The sequence below is a fragment of the Dichotomopilus funicola genome (assembly GCF_033296635.1).
Source record: "Dichotomopilus funicola strain CBS 141.50 unplaced genomic scaffold C8A04scaffold_4, whole genome shotgun sequence".
NCBI classification, from domain to species: domain Eukaryota; kingdom Fungi; phylum Ascomycota; class Sordariomycetes; order Sordariales; family Chaetomiaceae; genus Dichotomopilus; species Dichotomopilus funicola.
This window is the reverse complement of record NW_026944025.1, coordinates 1-21,971: the sequence shown is the minus strand read 5'-3', so window position 1 is coordinate 21,971 and position 21,971 is coordinate 1. Positions and strand designations below refer to the sequence as shown.

At 49.1% G+C, this 21,971-nt stretch overlaps 6 protein-coding genes across 6 annotated transcripts; 3 read left to right on the top strand and 3 right to left on the bottom strand.

Annotated features, from left to right (window-relative positions):
- Positions 1-18: 18 nt before the first annotated feature.
- C8A04DRAFT_34293 (putative transketolase) lies at positions 19-2,765 on the top strand (the record flags this gene model as incomplete). The annotated part of the gene is made up of 6 exons (XM_062782782.1): positions 19-72; positions 306-352; positions 460-555; positions 680-764; positions 893-2,551; positions 2,649-2,765. 6 exons carry the CDS (start codon positions 19-21, stop codon positions 2,763-2,765), a joined length of 2,058 nt encoding a protein of 685 aa, XP_062640438.1.
- A 967-nt stretch (positions 2,766-3,732) lies between these two features.
- On the top strand, positions 3,733-5,846 carry C8A04DRAFT_24857 (uncharacterized protein; the record flags this gene model as incomplete). The annotated part of the gene is made up of 3 exons (XM_062779326.1): positions 3,733-3,783; positions 3,857-4,525; positions 4,605-5,846. The coding sequence occupies 3 exons, from the start codon at positions 3,733-3,735 to the stop codon at positions 5,844-5,846; spliced, it is 1,962 nt and encodes a 653-aa protein (XP_062640437.1).
- Positions 5,847-5,892: 46 nt separating this feature from the next.
- C8A04DRAFT_34291 (uncharacterized protein) lies at positions 5,893-6,582 on the bottom strand (the record flags this gene model as incomplete). The annotated part of the gene is made up of 2 exons (XM_062782781.1): positions 5,893-6,099; positions 6,130-6,582. The coding sequence occupies 2 exons, from the start codon at positions 6,580-6,582 to the stop codon at positions 5,893-5,895; spliced, it is 660 nt and encodes a 219-aa protein (XP_062640436.1).
- A 1,442-nt stretch (positions 6,583-8,024) lies between these two features.
- C8A04DRAFT_34290 (kinase-like domain-containing protein) lies at positions 8,025-9,883 on the top strand (the record flags this gene model as incomplete). The annotated part of the gene is made up of 5 exons (XM_062782780.1): positions 8,025-8,059; positions 8,691-8,852; positions 8,930-9,198; positions 9,249-9,476; positions 9,570-9,883. 5 exons carry the CDS (start codon positions 8,025-8,027, stop codon positions 9,881-9,883), a joined length of 1,008 nt encoding a protein of 335 aa, XP_062640435.1.
- Positions 9,884-10,270: 387 nt separating this feature from the next.
- Positions 10,271-11,316, bottom strand: C8A04DRAFT_24854 (uncharacterized protein; the record flags this gene model as incomplete). The annotated part of the gene is made up of 3 exons (XM_062779325.1): positions 10,271-10,887; positions 10,921-11,026; positions 11,104-11,316. The coding sequence occupies 3 exons, from the start codon at positions 11,314-11,316 to the stop codon at positions 10,271-10,273; spliced, it is 936 nt and encodes a 311-aa protein (XP_062640434.1).
- Positions 11,317-12,420: 1,104 nt separating this feature from the next.
- C8A04DRAFT_34288 (nuclear protein localization protein 4) lies at positions 12,421-14,744 on the bottom strand (the record flags this gene model as incomplete). Its single annotated transcript, XM_062782779.1, has 4 exons — positions 12,421-12,698; positions 12,798-12,909; positions 13,008-14,600; positions 14,661-14,744. 4 exons carry the CDS (start codon positions 14,742-14,744, stop codon positions 12,421-12,423), a joined length of 2,067 nt encoding a protein of 688 aa, XP_062640433.1.
- Positions 14,745-21,971: the final 7,227 nt, after the last annotated feature.

The following is a 21,971-nucleotide window of genomic DNA, read 5'->3' as shown; positions in this document are numbered from 1 at the left end:
CGACCGAACACAGCGATCATGGGCTACACCGACGTCGACAGGCTCGCGATCAACACGATCCGCGTGCTGGCGGTAAGTTTTGCTTCCATTGCTTGGCTTTCGCTCGCCTTTGCCCCTCTCTCCCAACAAACCGAGCAAGAACCCCGCCCCCGCCAAAAATCGAGCGCGTTCTGGCTGCCCCACCAAGCGACGGTTATTTTCGAGACAGCTCTTTCTTCGCGGCACGGCACGGCATTGAGGTGTCGCGAAGTTTTGGGAATGGCAACAAAAGGAATCATTTGCTGACAGATTTTACTCTGACATAGGCCGATGCCACTGCCCATGCTAACTCGGGCCACCCGGGTGCCCCAATGTGAGTTCTCTTTCTCCATGTCCTCTGTCCCCCGATCGCGCGCCGGATATCCATGATGGACCGGGATAGCCGCCGATTCCGGAATATTACCCGCTAACTCGGACCAGGGGCATGGCTCCCGTTGCCCACGTTCTGTTTAACCGGTTTCTGAAGTTCAACCCCAAGAACCCGCAGTGGCTCAACCGCGACCGCTTCGTCCTCTCGTAAGTTTTTGTTTTACCCGATACGTCAAACGAGGGGTCCAGCCATTGGGCGATTATGCATTGGTGGCAATGGAAGATATCGCTCAGGGAGGGGCAAAATTGGCTCACACTATTTTGCGCTTAGTAACGGGCACGGGTGCATGCTGCAGTATGCTCTCCTCCACCTCTACGGCTATGCCCTCTCGATCGATGACTTGAAGGCGTTCCGGGTAAGTCTCTCCTCCATGTCCTCCCTGTACTCCATGTGCTCCATGTGCCAGACACCTTATGCGTGATTGGCTGTTGTTGTGCAAAGTGCGCGCTAATCTAACACGACGCTCTTCCCCCCATCTGGTAGTCGGTCGACAGCATCACTCCCGGCCACCCCGAGGCCCATGACACCCCCGGCATTGAGGTCACCACCGGTCCCCTCGGCCAGGGTATCAGCAATGCTGTTGGTCTCGCCCTCGCCCAGGCACACACCGCCGCCGTCTTCAACAAGCCCGGGTTCGACCTGGTTGACAACTACACATACGCCTTCCTCGGCGATGGCTGCTTGATGGAGGGTGTCTCGTCCGAGGCCTCGTCTCTGGCCGGCCACCTCCAGCTCGGCAACCTGATTGCCGTGTGGGACGACAACAAGATCACCATCGACGGTGACACCAACCAGGCCTTCACCGAGGACGTCGTGAAGCGGTACGAGTCGTACGGCTGGCACGTCCTGACCGTCGAGGACGGCGACCACGACCTCGAGGGCATCGAGGCCGCCTTCAACAAGGCCCGCGAGGTCAAGGACAAGCCCACCCTGATCCAGCTCAAGACCATCATCGGGTTCGGCTCCAAGCAGCAAGGCACCCACGGCGTGCACGGCGCGCCCCTCAAGGCCGACGACATCAAGCAGCTCAAGGAGAAGTTCGGCTTCAACCCGGAGCAGAGCTTCGCCGTGCCCCAGGAGGTGTACGACCTGTGCAACAAGGTGGCCTCCTCGGGCGCCGCCCAGGAGCAGGAGTGGAACCAGTTGTTCGCCAAGTACGCCGAGCAGTACAAGGCCGAGCACGCTGACCTGGCCCGCCGCCTGGCGGGCGAGCTCCCCGAGGGCTGGGAGAAGCATCTCCCCACCTATACCCCCGCGGACGCTGCCGTTGCGTCGCGGAAGCTGTCCGAGATCGTGCTCAACAAGATCTTTGAGGCCGTTCCTGAGCTCGTTGGTGGCTCGGCCGATCTGACCGGCTCCAACCTGACCCGCTGGAAGGGCGCCATCGACCTCCAGCCCCCCGCGACCGGCCTCGGCACCTACGCCGGCCGGTACATCCGATTCGGTGTGCGCGAGCACGCCATGGGCGCCATCATGAACGGTCTCGCTGCCTACGGCACCATCATCCCGTACGGCGGTACCTTCCTCAACTTCGTCTCGTACGCTGCCGGTGCCGTGCGTCTCTCTGCGCTCTCCCGCGTGCGCGCCATCTGGGTCGCCACCCACGACTCGATCGGTCTCGGCGAGGACGGCCCGACCCACCAGCCGATCGAGGTGCTCACCCACTTCCGCGCGCTGCCCAACTGCATGGTGTGGCGCCCGGCCGACGGCAACGAGACCAGCGCCGCGTACTACGTCGCCCTCGTGTCCAAGCACACCCCCAGCATCCTCGCGCTTTCGCGCCAGAACCTGCCCCAGCTCGAGGGCTCCACCATCGACAAGGCCATCAAGGGCGGGTACGTCCTCCACGAGCAGGAGGGCGCCGACATCACCCTGGTGTCGACCGGCTCCGAGGTGTCCATCTGCATCGACACCGTCAAGGAGCTCGCCGAGAAGCACAACATCAAGGCCCGCGTGGTCTCGCTTCCCTGCTTCGAGGTGTTCGACAGCCAGTCCAAGGAGTACCGACTCAGCGTCCTCCCCGACGGCATCCCGTCGCTGTCCGTTGAGGTCATGAGCACCATCGGCTGGGAGAGGTATACCCACGAGCAGTTCGGCCTGAACCGCTTCGGTGCCTCTGGCGCGTACAAGGATGTCTACAAGGTGCGTTCCCCCCTTTTTTTGCTTATCCGGAGCCTAGTTTGGTGCATTTTTGATCTTTATGTGAGTATATGCTAACCTGTGGTCCTCCGCGCAACAGAAGTTCGAGTTCACCACCGAGGGCATTGCCAAGCGCGCCGTCGCCACCATCAACTTCTGGAAGGACGTGCCCAACATCCGGTCGCCCATCAACCGCGCGTTCCAGCAGATCCTTTAGATGCACAGCAGCGAAGCGTGACGAGTTATGTAGAAGGATACACGGGAAAGCAGAATAGCGATAGAATTTCCTGGACCGAGAGGAGAACGCCGCGAATAAGAGGGGGAGGGCGAAAAGGAAGAAAAGGGGACCGGCCCTGACGAATGCAGGGTAATTATTGGCAGAGGTTATTTCGGGTCTGCCTGGTTTGGCGGAATATGCGGTTATGAAACTGGTCTCGGAAGCAAATAACTAGACTTTTACAAGTGATGATTCTTGTGTGTGTACTGTTGTGATTGCCATGTCGTGTTGGTGAAGTGATCTCTTGCTGCTTTCCTTGTTGATAACCGTCATGTTGGATATAGAGAGAAGGTACCTACTTCTCGGTTTAGACAACCTTCTCCTTATCCTTGAATTACCGTCCCGTTTCCTCATTTCACCAAATGGCTTTTTTGTACCTGACCAACCCCATCTCCAAGTCCCTCCTTCCATCTGATGGGTATCGGGAGTTGAGAGAAGTGGGGGTGAGCTTTCTGGCTTCTGATTTTGTTTGTTGTTGCTATTATTATCATCATTATTTAATTATTTAATCTCCTCGGAGAACCACGTTTCCCGATTTGAGGGAATTTGTTTTTGGGATACTTTTACTTTGGTGGTTGTTGAGGATGACGCACAGGTGAGACAGGGCAGTTTGAGGTTTGTGCAGCGCACTGTGTGGTGGGGCAGTGGGGGGTTGACATTAACTAACTACCCCTGTTGCTCCTTGCGGCGGGATGAGCTTCCTTCTGATGCCACCTCGCATCGTTGGTGCTGTCTACACACACCACAGTACTTCAGCCTCTCTGAACCGCCGTTGTTCTGATTGATCAACATTTGACATAGTAATTGCCCGTTTGGTTGCTTCTCTCTCTCTCACGGTTCATCATAAATTGTGCGCGCTTGCTTGACCGATTGGACGAAGTGGGCAACCTAAAGTCCCCCCGGCACGATGGACGAAGAAAAGGCAAAGGCTGAGAAGAAGGCTGCGGCGAAGAAGAAGGTATGTCGCTGATTGTCTTATCCACTGGCTCGGGGGGTTTCACGGTGCGGTATAGTTGACTGGGGAAATTCAGTTCGATCAAATGCGGAAGGCCAAAGCGAAAAAGACCGAGGGCAGTAGTGGGAAAAAGGACCCTGGCACTACTACTGCTTCTGCGTCAGACGTAGGCGAGGGGAAGAAGAAGAAGGGCAAGAAGGGGAAAAAGGAGGAGGAGCAAGTAGAGGAGGAGGATAAGGAAGAGGAGCAAATTGAAGACGAAGAGAAGGAGAACGAAAAAGAGGAGGACGAAAAGGAGGAAGAAAAAGAAGACGACGACGGCGATGACGAAAACCAACAGACCGAAGCCTTTCCTACCATCCCCGAAGACACCACCACCACTACTACCACCGAGTCCAAACCGACCCCCTCTCTCTCCCAACAATCCAAAGCGCGATCGACCTCGTTCCGGCAAGGCTCCATCTCGCTGTCCACCGCGCCCGGAAGCATACCCCCCGTCCCGCCTCTCTCACCGAGCGCTGCCGCAACAGGACTGGGCGTGTTCAGTCCTGAAGGGGAGACGGCCCCGGATATCTACCGGAAGCATGTGCAGCGGATTGAAGAGCTGGAGCGGGAGAATAAGGGGCTGCTGAAGGAGGCGAAGGATGCGGAGAGAAGGTGGGAGAAGGCGGAGGGGGAATTGGCGGATTTGCGGGAGGGTGTGAGCGCTGGGGCTGGGGCTGGGAATGAGGAGGTTATCAAGCTGGTGAGTAGTAGTATGCTTGTTGGAGTTGGACGCTCAGTGTTGCGAGAAGTATGGCTGACCAGTGACTGGCGAGCGATAGAAAACCGACCTTGCCGCGCTCCAACGACAAAACAGCCAGCTGCAAACCCAGCTCACCCGGCGCCACGGCTCGTCACCCTCGCTCTCCATGTCCGCTCCCCCACCAGCCACGGAGCTCGAAGCGCAGCTCCGAAGCAAATCCTCCACGATCGAGACCATGGAACTCGAGATGTCGCGCCTGCGCGCCCAGGTCGAGCGCCTCTCCGTCTCGGCGTCCACCCCTTCGGAACAAATCACCGCCCTGGAGGAAAAGCTCGCGCGGGCAGACAAGGCGGCCGGGCTCGCGCAGCGCGAGCTGCACGACGTCAAGGCCGAGCTGGAGACGGCCTCCAAAAAGGCCGTTAAGGAAGGCTCCGAGCGCGCATCGGCCGAGACGAAGCTACGCACGCTCGAGCAGCAAGCGACCGAAGCCACGACTGCGAAGGATGAGCTAGTCAAAAAGGTCGACGCGCTCGAGAAGAAGGTGACCACGCTCACAACGCTGCACAAGGAACAGGATGGCCGGACGCAGGCGCTGCGGAAGGACAAAGAGCGCGCGGAAAAGGAGGTCGGCGAGCTCAAGAGCAAATTGGAGCGCGCCGAAGCGGAGAATCTGCGGCTGCGGAAGAAGGATGCGGCTGAGGGTGGTGGGGATGATGAAGGGGTTGATGAGCTGGAAGATGAGGGGCGGTTGCGGTTGGAGAAGAGGGTGCGGGAGCTCGAGGCGGAGAATACGGATCTGCGGCGGGGCATCTGGCAGGAGAAGAGGCGCGAGATGCAGGTCGGCCCGGAAGACGATGCGGCTGCGGCTGCGGCTGCTGCTGGTATCAGCGGGAGTGGCCACGGCCGGTTTGAGACAGTTGACCTCGGCGGTGCGGCCTCTGCCTCTGCGCCGGCGAGGAAGGGCATCACCACCGGCAGTGGCGCTGGGCTAGGCGAGTTCTTTACGAGCGGGCTGAACGCCATCACCGGCGCAGCGGCCTCCGCCGCTTCAGGTGGGAGCGGCCCCCATGCTCATCATGCTCATGGTCATCATCATACCCAGGGACATGGCCACGGCCACGATGATGGCCTGCTGGAGGATGATGACATGGAGTTTGACGAGGAAGCATTCCGGCGGGCGCAGGAGGAGGAGCAAAAGACGCGGATCGAGCGAATCAAGGAGATTAAGCGGTCACTGAAGAATTGGGAGGGGTGGAGGCTTGATTTGGTGGAGAATCGAAGGGGCGGGGGGGAAGGCATCGGGGAGATTTTTGATATTTAGTTTAAGGAGCTAAAGCTCCCTACCATTACTGAGTGTATCTGCCACCTCAGCTCCACATTTCAAGCTTCATGCTCGACAACCAAAGGGACTGGATAGGGTATTCATCCAAGGCCATGCGTACATAGTCGTGCCAATCATCATTCCAACCACCGTTGGCAAATGTAGCCGTAGAATATTCCCAATACGTCGGATACCAGGACGCAAACTCCCAGTCGATCATGACTACCGTCCCGTCAGGCTGCACCATGACGTTCTTCCTCTAAAAATCGTTGTGGGTGAAGACGGGAGAGCCATTGCCGTGAAGGAAAGTGGGAAGGACATTTTGGTAATACCGGGTCTTATGGCTCGTCCGCTCGCCGGTTTCGAGCACGTATATCCGAATGATACAGTCGATCAGTTCGTCCTCGGTTGCAAATGGCGTCTTGACCTCGTCGGCAGCACCCTGCGTCGCCGAGAACATGTCGTCCAGTGGCGGCCCGCCGGCGATGTTGCCGAAGTAGCCGGCTAGGTGTTCTGGGTGTTCCAGTCGCCGGAGCTCATCGAAGTAGCCACGAAGGGTCCTGGCGATGTCGGTTTTGCGAGCCTGGTCCAAGCTGGCCCACAAGTTGAGGAGCGTCGTACCCGGGATATATTGCATGACGATATATGTGGCGATGCGCTGCTTCTCATCATGACATCGGTAGATGGCGTAAACCTTGGGGACTGGTATCGTCGTGGTTTTTGTCACATACAGCATGTTATGAGCCTCGATGGGGTGGACGTGAATGCCGAACTTGGTCACGAATTTCTGCTGTTTCTGCTGCAACTTTACGAGACGACAGCCGGTGGACTGATGGAGCAAAACTTCAGAGCCGTCGATGTCATTTGGAGTTGGTAGAGGAGGATCGGCGTCATTCCGAGACGGGTCCGTGAAGAGGACATCGTATGGTGCTTCCTTAGGCATTGGTAAATATTACCCCTCCCCCGAGTGAAGATGATGTTGTCGGAAACTAGGAAAGTGCGTGTTATCTACGAGCCTACCTATGGTAAAGGCGAAAAAAAGGGAAGTGGGATGTTGGGAAGGGGTCAGTCGCTTGGGGCCCTGGGTTAAGAGTCAAGGTGAGGTAACATACCGTAACCAACCCTAACCCTAACTACATATTATACCCTCATGTAAGGTTCTCTCTCCAGCTGGGATGATCATCCGCAGTCTTAAAGAGTCCTGGTCTTAAACACGCTCCAGTTCTGCAGCCAGCCACCGGTAGACTTTCCGACAATCCATCTCCAGTTTACCACCCATCGTATAAACAAACAAAATCTCGTCCTTTCGGACTCTCCGCCTCCCAGATGTCAGCCTATCCTGTCTACCTCGTCGAATCCCTAGGAGCCCCGCGGAACCATCATGCCATCTTCGTAGAAACCCAAGACGACGGATCCGGAACTCTCTTTCAAGTCAAAGGCAACATCCAGAACGGCATGACATATGAGACTAGACAAGAGCCGAAGCCCGACTTATCAAGTACCTTTATATCGAAGTCGTCTTTGGGATGGGTCCGGGCCCATGACCTGTCTCGCGTCGACTCCATCTGTCGCGCAAACCCCCCTCCGGCGAAGCAGTTCGACGGACCTAAACGGATCGACAAGAAGACACCCCTCCGACGCTGCCAGGAGTGGACAAGCGAGACCGTTGGGAACCTCAAGGCTGAAGGCATTCTTCTGGACAGCAGTGACTCCCTTTCTGTTTAGTTTGTTTCTACTGTCGTTTTTCTTGTTAGTTGTTTTTCCTGTTGTCTATTTTACATTTCACTTGTTTATTTAATTGCCGTTGTTAAATCCAGGGGTTGTAGGGTACGTCTATGTTTTATTCTTGCAGGCTCCTGAAGCGGTTTAGCTTGCTCTACTCCGTGAGAGCAGGAGAAAGATAGGTAGTGATAATGCCAAGCTGTCGTGTAGTTAGGGGAACTTACATTTATACCTATCTATACTGCTTGTGAAGGGCTCAGGCCTCGGGCCATGCTTGTGCCAAGGCCCTGACCATGAGCATTGGCGATAGATCATGGCCGATGGCCTTCAGGGAGAGTGGCCGAGTTGGCCCGCCAACTCGCTTCCGAGACGGGCTCCGCTCCGGGCCCGGTCCGGGAGTGGAGCCCGACCTGTCGAGACCCAAAATGTGCCCATCAAGAAAGAGGGGACCTCGCTATGGCCAAAAAGCGGCAGACCAAGTCCTTAGATAGGTAATTTACTTTTCCACAAAAGTGAAAAAAGACCAAGAAGGCTAAAAAGAAGAAATCAAAAAAAGGAAAAAAGACGAAAAAGAGTAAATCAATCGAAGTCTGGTAAGATTTGAATGAATATTAATGGATTGGACTTAGGCTACCTAACTATACGTTTTACACTGCCGCTTTTCTTGGCCACAGCGAGGGGACATTAGAATACTAGATTTCGAATTTGGGCTATTGGTATTCACTTACTGTTATTAGGGGACTCCCAATTGGTTCCTATACCTCTAGTTATTGATATACTGAAAGTCAGTAGGTTTAATCTGAGGTTAAAATCTAGCTTAGTACCTCAGGCACCTAGGTACGCTTTATCTCGGGAGCTGAGACTAGCCACCAGCTAACACGAATCAAGCAATCGCAAACATCACGAATTAGTACCAAAACAATCGTCTACGTTGTCTTTCTGCTTAAAGCCGGTACTTTGCGAATTAGGTGCAATGGGACCCCGCGCAGTTGAATGCTCTGCGCAGACCCTTCGCCGCCGTGTTTTGTCACATTGCCAGTCCTCTCTCCTCCTCCTACGCCCTCATCCTCGCCCACAGAATTCCCCTCAAAACGCAACACACCGTTCGAATCAATTCGCCAGCCTGTCCTCGGTCTCCGCCCCCACTTCTGCATCTTCCATCGGACAACAGCCCGTGTCCAAGGGAGTGCAACTCAAGTCGTCTCTGGGCAATTGTTATGTCGTCGACAAAGTGCTTTCCGAGCGACTTGCCGCTGGAAGAATTTGGTGTGTATACCGTGCGACGTAGGTTGAGCATTTCCCTACGATCTCTTCGGCGTACGGTTACAAGACAGAAGATTCTAACTACCTCCCAATTTCAGACACCGGGGGAAGCAATTCATCCTCAAGGACATCATCCCTGGTGACTTCGATTACGTCATTCCGCTATATAAGCAGGTCGAGCACTCTCTTCATACCCGAACGGCTGTAGATAGTATTCCCGAGCGGCACATTCTTGTCTTCCCGTACCTCGAGAAGGGACTGCTTCATGTCGACATCACAGCTTTTTCTTCTATCTCCAAAACGGTCATCATCAGGAATGCTCTCACCGGACTCGCTGATATACACGATCAACATATCATCCATACTGGTCAGCTTTCCTTTTGCCAACGTATGATATCTATACTAATATAATTCTAGATGTCAAACCCACCAATGTCATGTTGGATTCCTTCAAACAGGATAACGGCGACCTTGGATGGCGTAACGTCCAGATCACCGACCTGGAAGCTGCGGTAGTACTTCCGCCCAAGGCCAGGGGCCTTGCAGACCGCTTGTCAGGGAACCACTTCTGGAGAAGTCCAGAGGCTTGGGCTCGGGGAATCCAGAGTACCCCATCGGATATCTACTCCTTTGCTATTGTGGTAGGTTCTTCCGTGAATAGAAAATACATCATATAAGTACTCACTATCATATATTCAGGCAATATTTGCATGGACAGGAAGGATGGTGTTTTTTCAGAAGAGGCAAACCGTGCCTCTCCCGAGGATCAGGCGGAACTGATACTCCGGCGCCACCTATCATTCTTTGCCAGCGAGATGGAGGACTTCGAGGGGTTCATTGCTTACCACGGGGGAGACGATAATCCATTTGTCAAGCGTCTCAAAAAACTACTCTGTGCCTTCAACGAGGATAATCCGAGGTTGCCCTTTGGGAGGTGGCAGCAGGTGGACCCCCGGTTCGGGGATCTCATCTGCAAGATGACCTACATGGATCCTCCGCGGAGGATCACAGCACGAGAGGCGTTGCAGCATCCTTGGTCCGATGGAACCTAAACGGCCGGGTACAGCTGTTCACAAGCGAGCGTTATCTCGACTTTACCAGTCACATCTCGATCCTGATCTGGACACACTACTCCCACTCTTCCGTCGGTTTCGGGTCTGCCCGTGCCCACTGTCGTTATACGCTTTACCGTAGGGTGACAGTCGGGGCGCTCATGTCAGGTCAGCGCGGGATGACGCCCTCCAGGACCCCAACTCAGGCACAGTTACACGAATGGAATCATGCTGCGTTGTGGTTATGCGCCGATACCGCATAGGACCGCATATTATACCATGAATCAGTACTACCCCTCCCGCTATTTCGTAACCCCAAGTTCGTCAGAGTAGGAGAGATAGCCAGCAAATCTTACATTACAAAAGGTCCACGGTAGCGCCGCGATATCAATGGGCCGCCCTCTCAAATAACCTTTCTTCCACAAACGCTTTCGCCGCCTCGGGGTCTTTCTCCCACTTGAGCCAGTTGTAGGCCCACGGGCGGCCTTTGTACTCGTCATTCCCCGAGCAGAAAGCCTCAAGGTCGTCGGGGATGGCTATCGCCCTCAGACTGCCCTTTAAGAAGTAGCAATGATCGAGCAGATCCTGCAGCTCTTCCGACATCATGCCTTCCCGTATGTTGTGCTGGATTTGGACCATGGCCGGATGGTACATGGTCCATGAGCGGCTAAAGTCGACGAGTTTCCCGCCCAGGTAGTTGCCGCCGTGGGTGTCTCCCACGAATATACCCAGAGAGTGAAGGGATTTCAGGCCCGCCCACATGCCCTGGGCTATATTGGGATTTAATTCCCCCCTAGGGACGAGTTCTTTGACGATGGCCCGGACAGGCAGTCCGCGGTGTTCCTCCTGCCGCCTCCAGAAATCGTGGCCATTCAGGGCCTTGTCCGCCTTGGCGTCGGGGGGCGGGGTGGACTCGCCTGTTACCTTCCGGGCTAACTCGGCTTCCTGCTCAGGGGTAAGGAGGAGATAGCCGTAGGCCTTGACGGCCAGGTCCTCGCGCTTTGCTTCCTTGAGTTAGCCATAGGCACGGCACTCACAGTTGAAAGGGTCAAAGTAGTCGGAATAGAGCTGAGAGTTGGCAAGTGGCCTTGTAAGGTCCCCGCCCTGGTTTTTACGGAGAAAGTTTGAGTGGCGGAAGTAAAACTAGGGAGGGCATTCCGAGTTAGATTCCGAGTGAACTGGGCCGGCGCCGAACCAATATGCTGCGTCTCATCACGTACCGTCTTGAGAGCAAACAGGCGAGGCTGCCCAGCTACTTTGGTCTTGACCTTCCAGACCTGAGAGTCCACGTTGTATTCCTCGCCGAGAAACTCAACAAACTCAATATTGGCTCGGGCATTCGGAGTGAAAGGGGCTAGTTTGGGGCCTGGCACACGGGGGAGGGGCACTGGCGGATTGGGAAGGGGCGCGATGTGGAAAACTGATGAAGTCATGGTGTGAAAGTAGGTACCTCGGTAAGGTAGTATGCTGAAGTCGTCGGGTTTACGCGGAAATTCAAATTCAAAGGTTGAGAACTGAGGCGGAAATGCAGACGGCCAAAAGACGGAAAAGTTGAGACAGCGTTGGGTTCTCTAGATAACGGTCAACAACCTAGACCTTCTTGGTGGCCGCCGAAGCGATCGATGCTGGGTGAGAACTGCCGCCTGTGCCAATACCAACTGGGACGGAGGGGGCCTGCGGCAATCGATTCTGGCCCCCACACATCAGTGAGCAACAAAAAAAGAACGTGAGTGTGTTCCTTGTGTTCTTTGTTTTTCGTTCTTTATTTGAACCTATTTGTGAGCGGCGACGGACGGGACGATCGGATTGATGAATGGGGGGGACTAAAAAGCCGGACGGACGGATGGATGGATGTACGAGAGGGAAAAGGGAAAAGGAAAAAAGGGGGGATAGGATAAATGACAGCGCATCATATATTTCCATCATGCCCTATCATGCCCGAAGGTTTCACAGCGGGTCAACGTTATTCGTTATTGTGTTGTATAACTTTTTCCTCTCTGATTAATTTACTAAGTAACCTTCTGTTTGTTCTACTCTGTCTGGCTTTACCCACCCAGCCAGCCCGTAAACAACCGGTGTAAACAAAAGCCGAGTCACATCACATTCATGAGCAAATACACCTTACCTCAGCCCCCGACCCCCTTCTCACATCTCCAGTGTATAATTATATCAGCACACATATGTGTATGTTCCTTATTCTGCGCCCTATTCGAGTCCTAAAACGAATATGCTACATCCCGTCCACTCAACCGTCCCCTGGTTCAGATGCAAAGACGCGCCACCACCATCCCATTCCTGGTATTCTCGCCACCGAACGGTCTATAAGCTAAATAGGCCATCTCTTGTCTCCTAAAGCTTAGGTTGTTTGCCTGCTCATCACCTCCCTTTTCTTACTACTCTGGTACTAGTTATCCGCGCCCCTTAACTCCCGTCCCGGGCCTCATCCATGGCCGAAAGAAAACAGCGGGAAAATAAAAAAAGAACCCCGCCAATGAAAAACCCAGGATGCCAACCCATCGGAACCCGATACGCTTTAATCAAGACCCATCAGTCTCGTCCTCGTTCTCGTTCTCGCGGCGACGATCGCGTTGGTGATAAGGGCGGTGGTGGGATCCGTTTAGCCTGACAGCAGCAAAACGCTTAGCAAGAGGTTCTCCAGCGTCGTCATCGTCATCGCCATCGTCATGTTTATCGTCGTTACCGCCGCCGCTTTCACCGCTACCGTTCTGAAGGGCAGAAGCAGGAAAGGAAGGGGTCAAGGCCGCCGAGGAAACATGGGCACCACCACTGCCAAGGAGCTGCTGGCCGTTGGTGCCTGTGTTGGTGGTGGCAGCGGGATGATCCTCTTCTCCCCTTCTTGATGACGACGATGACGGCGGCAGTGACGGCCGGGGGCGCTTGGGAAGTCTCTCACCAGTGGATTCCAGGATCATGTGGAGTGTTTGCCAGCCCGTAGTGGCACGCAGCTGGAAGGCCTCGGCCAGGTCGTGCAGGGTGGCAACCCGACAAAGGAGGGCTTCTTCTTCCTGTAGAGAGAGAAAACAAAAAAGGGTGAGAGGGTTGGCACTATGTATTGAACAAAATTACAAGATTAAAGGAGATGGGAAGAGATTTGGAGACATACCTTGCCGAGAACGCCCATCTGATGGATGTAGCAGAGCAGATGGAAATCAGACACGGGTAAGGAATTATCCTTTTGCCCGAACCGCAGCGCTTTTGCGACGGCCGAGACTTCTTGGGCCTCGCCGACGTACTGCCTGTTCTCGATGGGAAACCCGCTGTCGGTAAATAAGGGTTTGGGCGCCTCGGGGAAGCCGTGCGTGAGGGTGACAAAGAGGTACTCGACGGGGAACGCAGGTTTCGCGTTTTCCTGAACGTTCGCGCCGTACTCGTTGATCCGGCGGTAGAACACCTCGGGAATGTACCGTGTCCGGCTTGTGGACCCGTCATCTTCCTCCTCCTCGCGGACGAGCATCTGGGTGGGATCGGCGGACGGCTCAATGATATCGGCCCGCACCATCTCGACGGCGTCGTTGGACATTTGGTAGGCTGCAATGGAGATCTCGCCCTTTTCGTTCCCCGAGATAATGCAAGTGACAAAGTTGGAGCCGAAACGGCCGGTGTCGCTCCACTTGCTCGGCTTGGGGTGCTGGGCCTGCATCCGCGCGGCGAAGGTGATCTCCTGGGAAGCCAGGAAGTACGAGTCGGCGTGGCGTTTACAGACGGCGCTTCCGTCGCCCTGTCCGGCGTCGAGAAGGTCGGTCCAGATCACGCCGACCTGTTGCAGCCCGCATGCCTTGGCCACGGTGTTGATCGCCTCCTCGTCCTCCCACGCATTGAGCGACACGCCGTCCACCTCATCGACCTGTGGCGGTTCATAGATGGCCTCCACCACGGCCTTAATCCCCAACGGTACGACATCGTATTCCAGATATCGACCGTACAGAATCCCGAGGCGTTGTGATCCGGTGCGACGCCACGCATCGAGAAACTTGTCGATGATCTGTGGCGAGGCAAACTCGACGTGGTCGACCATACGAAACTGTTGCGGCTGGAGCGTGATGGCACTCGGCTGGCACTTGGTGCAGATGCCCTCGGGCCACTCGGGGTGACCAGACGGGCAGTCCCGCTTCACCCTGTAGTAGGGCTCGACCAGCGGAGGAATGAAGGAGCTCCCCAGCTCCGGCTTGTTGGTGGCCGAGTTGGTCTTGCGCATGTAGGCGTGCACCGACATGTACTTGATCTTCTTTTCCTCGAGATATGCGGCGTTGAAGGGGTCTAGCGGCATGCAGTAGTCGCACATGCCCTTGGGCCCGTGCCGGCACATCTTGTCCCGTTTCCTGGGGATCTTGCCATCCTTCCTGTCCAGCCGGTCGTCGAGCGGTGACTGTCGGACTACCTCCCACGGGTTCTTGATCCGCTCGGCGGATGTGTTCGGTGGGGGGTCGATGGGATGGTCTTCGGTCGGGAGGATCGGCTTGCCGTTGAGTCGGTTGGTGGAGGAAACAAGCGAAGGCTGGTCGGCGTCGGACGCACCGTTGGTTAAGGCCACGTCCTGAGTCTGGTAACTAACAAAGATGAGGTCGCCGTGCCGTAACCCAACTTGACTGATCTTGAATTTGGCAATGTCCCCAATCTTTTTCGCATCGCCGCCGCCGGGGTGGTTCGAGAGAGTGATGGATTGTGGGTTGATGGTCGTAGGAAGTTGGGGGAGAAGCTATCGCAGGTTGGTTAGTTCTGTTTCATTGCACGAGGAGATCCAGGAAATGGCGAGTACCTTCTCGATAAGATCACCAAATGTATCGTCGTTGTCCGCCATCTGGCGGAACATGCCATCCGGGGAGCGTAGCCGTAGCAGCATGGTGAAGGCGATGTGTTTCCACGTGGTAGGTACTTTATGCAGCTTCGATTTGTTTGTTGAAAGTCACGGACAGCCGGTAGTACAGTTTGTGGTTTAGAGAGGAGCTGCGTTTAGTGGGATGCGGGAAATCACCGGCAGGTACCGGGCTGTGTCGGAGGAACCGTCGTTTGTTTTTCAAACGGATGGTGTTCTTACCAGGCTCAACAACGCCCAACCTCAATGCTTGGAGCTCACGTTAACTACCGCCTGAAGCTGGACCTTCGTCATCAAGCTATGCCTAGCAGTTGCCCCTCGGCCCCACATCCAGGCGCATCGTTATGTGGGCCCGGGGTTGGCCGTCAATCGAACAAAGCATGGGCTCCCACTAGGCGCACGGGTCCGTGCGCTTACGTAAACCTGAAATAGCTTATATAATCTACAAAATGCATCAAACGCGGCATCGACCTTGTGCCCCTGAACCCCTGAATGCCACCACCACAGCCATCAATAGCACTCAATTCAATCAATCCGCACAACATCTGAATACCGTTTCGGGCACGCCCGGGAGGTCCTTATATGGCCAACCTCCCCGTAAGCCGTACATTGGCTTAGCCGCTTAGCCCGTATAGTATCACGGACTGGGCCGCGGAAGACAGCCCGTAGCACATAAAGGTGGGGCACGGGACGCACCACCAGCCAATCACTTATACAGCCAATCAGGAGAGGCTCGACGGGATCTCTTGAGATCTATAAGAGCTAACACCAGGATCGATAAAGAGGGACTGAGAGCCAATAGGCTCGACGGGATCTCTTTAAGATCTATAAGATCCAGGTATAAGATACTTAGGAACATTCTTTATCTAGATAGGTATATAGTTACTCGTTCTAAAGGACTCTAGGAGTTCTCCAATAAGTAATATAACTTGTTTGCTATTAGTTACTACGAATATTAAGACTAGATCATTATCTTATTATAAACCTTTTAGCTTTACCGAATTATAACCCTAGTTATCCTACCTTTAGTAAACCCTTATAGAGTATAGTTAATACAATTCGTCATACGTTATTTACTCCCTTTGATTCTATTATAGTTTAGACAAAGGTATATCAGATAATATAAACGCTGTATCCTCTAACGTTAGTATAGGCTCTACGCCTAAGGTCCCTGTCAGCGAAGAGAAGGCCGAGAAGATGTTTATCGAGCTCCAGGAATAGGTTATCAGACTCGAGGCCGAGCTTCGGGTCAATTAGCAGATCATTAACGAAAACGCCGCTCGAGTCGAGGCCATCAAAAGGTCGAACAACAGCAGTGCCGTTCCTAAGGCGCCTAAGGTCAAGATAGAGGCTCTAGCCAAGTATAAGGGCAAGAAGGAAGACCTTTTAAGGTTCTTTACAGAAATAGCCTCCTATATCGAACATTACTAGGACCGGTTTCGCTCAGAGCATACTAAGACCTATTATACTACCTCCTAACTCACAGGTCAACCAGCCTGATAGTTTAAGCCTACCCTGAAGGACCATATAGAGAAGATTTCAGAGGAATAACAGGAGTTTACCTAAAAGGTCTTCCAGGACTATACTTGCTTCGAAGCAGAACTTACAAAGGTATTCGGGGATAGAGACGAGAAGGTCTATACTTAGGACCAGTTGGCCAGACTCTACTAGAGTAAGTCCACCTTGGTATATACTACACTATTCTGGCAAGACACTATCTAGGCTAGGATCAACGAAGATAAGCTTATATCTTTATTTTACAATAGCCTAAAAGAGGATATAAAGGATAAACTCTATAAGGAAGATCACCTAGATAATCTAGATAAGTATATTACTAAGGCTATCTATATCGACGACTACTTCTATATTAAAAGGTAATAGAAGAAAGGACAGTAGAAGTTAGTTATAGGGGGAAACTATACTAATAAAGGAAAAAAACAATAGGGAAGTATAGCCTTTAATACTTATCTAGGACCTATAGAGGTTAATATAATCTAGACTTAGTAGTATAACAAGTAGCCTTATAATAAGTCTAATATCACCTATTATAACTATAGAAAGAAGGGTTACTATAAATATAAATATAGGGGCCTATAAAGATAAGGCAAGACCCTAGGCTAATAGTCCCTAATACTAAGACAAGAAGCTGCTATTATTAAGAAAGGAGTTAAGTTCAAGGAAGTTACAGCTAGTAGTTATAGGCAGGATAATCTAGAGGATATCTATAACTATAGAAGATAGATAAGGCCTAACGACGAAGAAAGACTCAGGTTTAAAGAGGAGATATTTATAGACCTTAAAGGGAAATATTAGGATAAGTAGAGACCTATTAACAACAACGACTACTAACTCTATACCGATAAACTCAGATAGATAGTACCGTTCTTCAAAGGAACTAATATATCTATATATAATAGGTAGACACTTATATAAGATACTAATAGGGAATAGAACACTATATAGGAAGGAGAAGAACTAGGATTTAACGTCTATTACCTTAAAAAGAAGATATTTAAGTCTCGGGATAGGATCGATAATCTATAGAAAGCGATCAATAGACTAAAAGGGGAAATTTTCAGCCTATAAATAAAGATCTAAAAAGGGGTCTACGAGTAATAATAACTATAGGAAATAAATGGAAATCAATAGGAAGAATTAGAATAGAGCCGGTATAAAATCAAGAAGCTTTAGAAAGTTAATAAGCGACTTATAGGGTAGGGATAACCTATACTATAGGTAATTAAGTAGTTAAAGGAGCACCGAATAATCGACGCTATAAGCCAAGGAGAAGATAGGAACGTCCTATAATACTAAAGGGATTTAGGAAAAGATTTAAGGCTCTCTAAAGAGCCTATAAACTACTAAGCTCAGAAGTAAAACAATAGGTTATATAATATAGGTAGAACTAGTATAAACGACGACCTTATAATAACCTTCTAGCTAGCCTAATAGAGGTAGCTATAGTTCAGGACTGAAGCTAAGATAATAGGCTCTAGGTTATTACTAAGTAGAATCATCTATAAACCTTAATACTAGTAGATAGTAGCTTATAAGTAGATCTTATTAGCCCTATCCTAGTTAATAAATATAGGATTCCCTAGAGAATAAAGAAGGTACCTTACCTAGTATAAGGACCGTTCCCAACCTAAATAGTCAAAAGAGAAACCAAACCTCTGGATATAGAGGTAGAAGGGAAAACTATAAAGGTAGTATTTGATATTATAGATATAGGAACCACCAAGGATATAATCTTAGGGTTACCCTAGTATAAGGAATATAACCTAGATATTAGTTAGAAGGATAGTAGCCATTTACAACTATATAACCTATAGGAGTATCTAACTAATAAAATAAGAAGTATAAGAAAGGAGCTATAATAGGGTAAAGTATAAGGGAATATAACCCCTATAAGCCTACTATAAGAAATAGTCAGTAATAAACAATAAGCTCTAGATTCTAGGAAATATAGTTTATAACAATAGAAGGAGGTATAGGTAGATTAAGAAGTCACTATTATCTTAGTTGATATAAAAGGAAAGCTTATAATCGAGCAGTAGGTCAGCTTAGTTAAGGCGGTAAACATTAAATATAGAGGAGAAAAGATCGATATACTTAAGGTTATAAGTATCGAAGCAGGGAATAATAAGTTCACCTACTATAGGGGGACTATAAAGACTGCCATAACTGGCAAAATTCCCCAGGAATATAAAGGGCACCTAGTATTTTAAGCCAAACATCTTAAGGGGCTCCTAGAATATAGACCTTAGGACTATAAAATCAAGTTAAAGGAGGGAGCACAGCTTAAGTTCTTTAAGGTTTACTATATTAACGAGAAATAAAACGCCGAATTAAGGAAATATTTAGATAATAACTTAAAGATCAGATATATCTAGCTATTAACTTTACCCGCTAGATATCTAGTATTATTTGTCCTAAAGAAGGATAGGAAACTCAGGATATATATAGACTACTAATAGCTAAATAGTAAGACTATTAAAAATAGATATCCTCTATTACTAATTTTAAAACTCTAAGATCAGTTGGCTAAAGCCTAATACTTCACCTATCTCGACCTTCTAACAGTATATACCTATATCTATATTAAAGAGGGGGATAAATGGAAAACAGCTTTTAGGATACCTTATAGATACTTCAAGTACCTAGTAATACCTTTTAGCCTTACTAATATACCTATAACGTTCTAAGTAGTAATCGATCATACTATTTAACCCTATCTTAATAAGTCTATAATATACTATTTAGATAATATTCTTATCTACTTTAAGATACTTAAAGAATACTAACAGTATATATAATAGGTGTTTGACGTACTATATAAAAGTCAACTGTTGGTCAATAAAGAAAAAAGCGAATTTCACGTCTAAAAGACAGTCTTCTTAGGCTATAAAATCTCGTCTGGTAGAGTTAAGATCAAACCTTAGAAAATTCAGGCAATTACAGAATAGCCAATGCCTATTAACGCTATAGAGGTTCAGAGGTTTATTAGGTTTATAAATTTCGTCTAGATATTTATCTAGAACTTCAGTAATATCGTACAATTACTATACGAACTTACCAAAAAAGGAGTGGAGTTCAAATAAGGAGATATATAGGAACAGACGTTTAGGAGAATTTAATAAAGTATCCTAGTAGATCTAGTACTTCTGTTACCAGACCCTAACCTACCCTTCGAGGTAGAGGCTAATATATCGAACTTTATAGTTAGAGGACAACTTGGATAAAGGGACGAGAACAGGAAGTTATATCCGATAGTATTCTTTTTGAAGAAGCTAGACAGGCCCCGTCTTAACTACCCTATTTATGATAAAGAGTTACTTACTATTATTAAAGTATTCTAGGAATAGAGACTGTACTTTAATAGGACTACCTACCTAGTATAGGTCTATACTAACTATAAAAATCTCAAGTACTTTATAACGACTAAAGTCTTGAACGGGAGATAGACCTGATAAGTAGAGTTTTTATTGGAATTTAACTTTGTAATTAACTATAAGAAAGGTATAGAAAATATATAAGTAGATACCTTAAGTAGAAGAACTGATCACTAAGATAGTAATATACTAGAAGACTTACCAGCGCTACTATAACAGTAGACAGACGGTATACTCTACTATACCTTACAACTGATTAAAGACTATAAGACTATAGTTGTTTAACGATAGAAAGAGGAGGAAACACCCCTATAACAGTTTATAGAGTACTATATAGTCTTTAGGGAAGAAAAAGAGGGATAGGAATTTCAGGGAACCATTACCAGCAGGGAATAGGCTAACTAGGAGATAGACCTAGAGGCAAGTACCCCTGGCCTACGACTGGATAGAATAAGGCTCTAGTACTATAACAAGGCCTATATCAAGACCCGAGACCAGAAGGACCTTGTGCTTGAAGTATACCAGTTAAAACTTAGGGGATATATAGGAATTGGGAAAACAACTACCAAGATTAAACAATACTACGATTTCCTATACCTCAAGGAAAAGGTTAAAGAGGTTATTAACAAGTATAACCTCTATAGATAGAGTAAACCAGGATAATATAAACCCTATAGGCTATTATAGCTATTACCCATCGCCGAACGACTATAGAGTTCAGTAACTATAGACTTTATCACCAAATTGCTAGAATCTAGGGATCCTATAACACAGGTGAAGTACAATAGTATCCTCACTATAGTAGATAGACTTACTAAATAGACCTACTTCCTACCCTATAAGGAGATTTAGACAGTAGAACAACTCGTAGATATACTTTATCGATATATTATATCAATCTGTACCTGGCCGAAAGAGTAGATCATAGACTAGGATATCAAATTTATATCAAAATTCTAGCAAGCACTTATAACGAGACTTAGAACGAAAAGCAAGTTATCAATAGTATATTATATATAAATAGACAGCCAGATAGAATAACTTAACCAGATTATTAAATAATACTTATAACTTTATATCAACTTTTAACAAGATAACTGGATTAAGTTATTACCCGTTATATAGCTAGCTTACAATATAACGGAAACCGAGATAATAAAAGTCATACTGTACTTCGTAAACTTTAGATATAAACCTAACCTAAGGTAGGGACCTGATATTAAGGTACCCTAGGCTATTATTAAAGTAGATAAAATAAGCTTACTATATATAATATTTAAAGAAGAACTTAAGTTTATAAGGAAAAGGATAAAGAAGTTCTATAACTAAAAAAGGCTTAAGGGACCTTACCTAAAGAAGGGAGATAAAGTCTACCTCAGTTTACAAAATCTCAAAACCAAACGACCTAATAAGAAACTCGATTTCAGGAAGATTAGGCCGTTTAAAATCGATAAAAAGATTTCGGAGAACAACTATACCCTTATACTCCTATCGACTATAAAGCTAAGAACGAACGTTTTTCATATAGCACTGTTAGAACTGGCATCTAAAAACTCACGACTCAACAAAGATACAGAAGCAGAGGATGAAGAAGAAGAATAGGATATAGAGGAGGTCCTTAACTTAAGAATTACAAAAGGGTAACTAGAGTATTTGGTCAAATAGCTAGACTTTAGCCTTGAAGATAACTCGTAGTAACTAGCGGAGAATTTAGTCAACTGCCTAGAGAAGTTATAGGATTTCTACCACTAGAACCCTAGTCACCCTATATACCTAGAAAAGACTAGTTGAAGCTATTGGCGAAAGATATAGAGGAACTAAGACTAACGGTTAGCAAAAAAAAAAAAGAGAGGAAATAAAGGTTATAGTAGGGATTAAACCTATAACCTTATATAGGCCTATATTTACTACCCTATAAGAAAGGACAGTAAGTATACTATAAATAGTATATATACTACTACTATACTATATAACTGTTTTATTTATTAAAAACCAGAGGATAGGAACTTACTTAAGAAAAGAAGGGTTAGAGGCATCTATAAAGGATGGAACAGCTAAAGCAGGTAGACCAGCCAAAGCCCCCGGCATAGCCAGTGCTCCTGCCTCCTCCCGTTCTACCCGCTCTAACTCTTCTACCGAATCGATGCTACGAGAAACAGTACGTACTATCTTTTTAAACTATATCCTCTTCTGCTTATATAGGTAAGCGATCTTGGCGTCTAGGACAATATACACTACCTCTACTTCCTCTATCTTAGCCTCTAGGGAGTTATATTAAACGGTAATATACTAGAGCTGCTAGGGAGATGTCACGGACTGATGGCCAGCACGTTGGCTGGGCGCACGGACCAGTCAGCAGCAA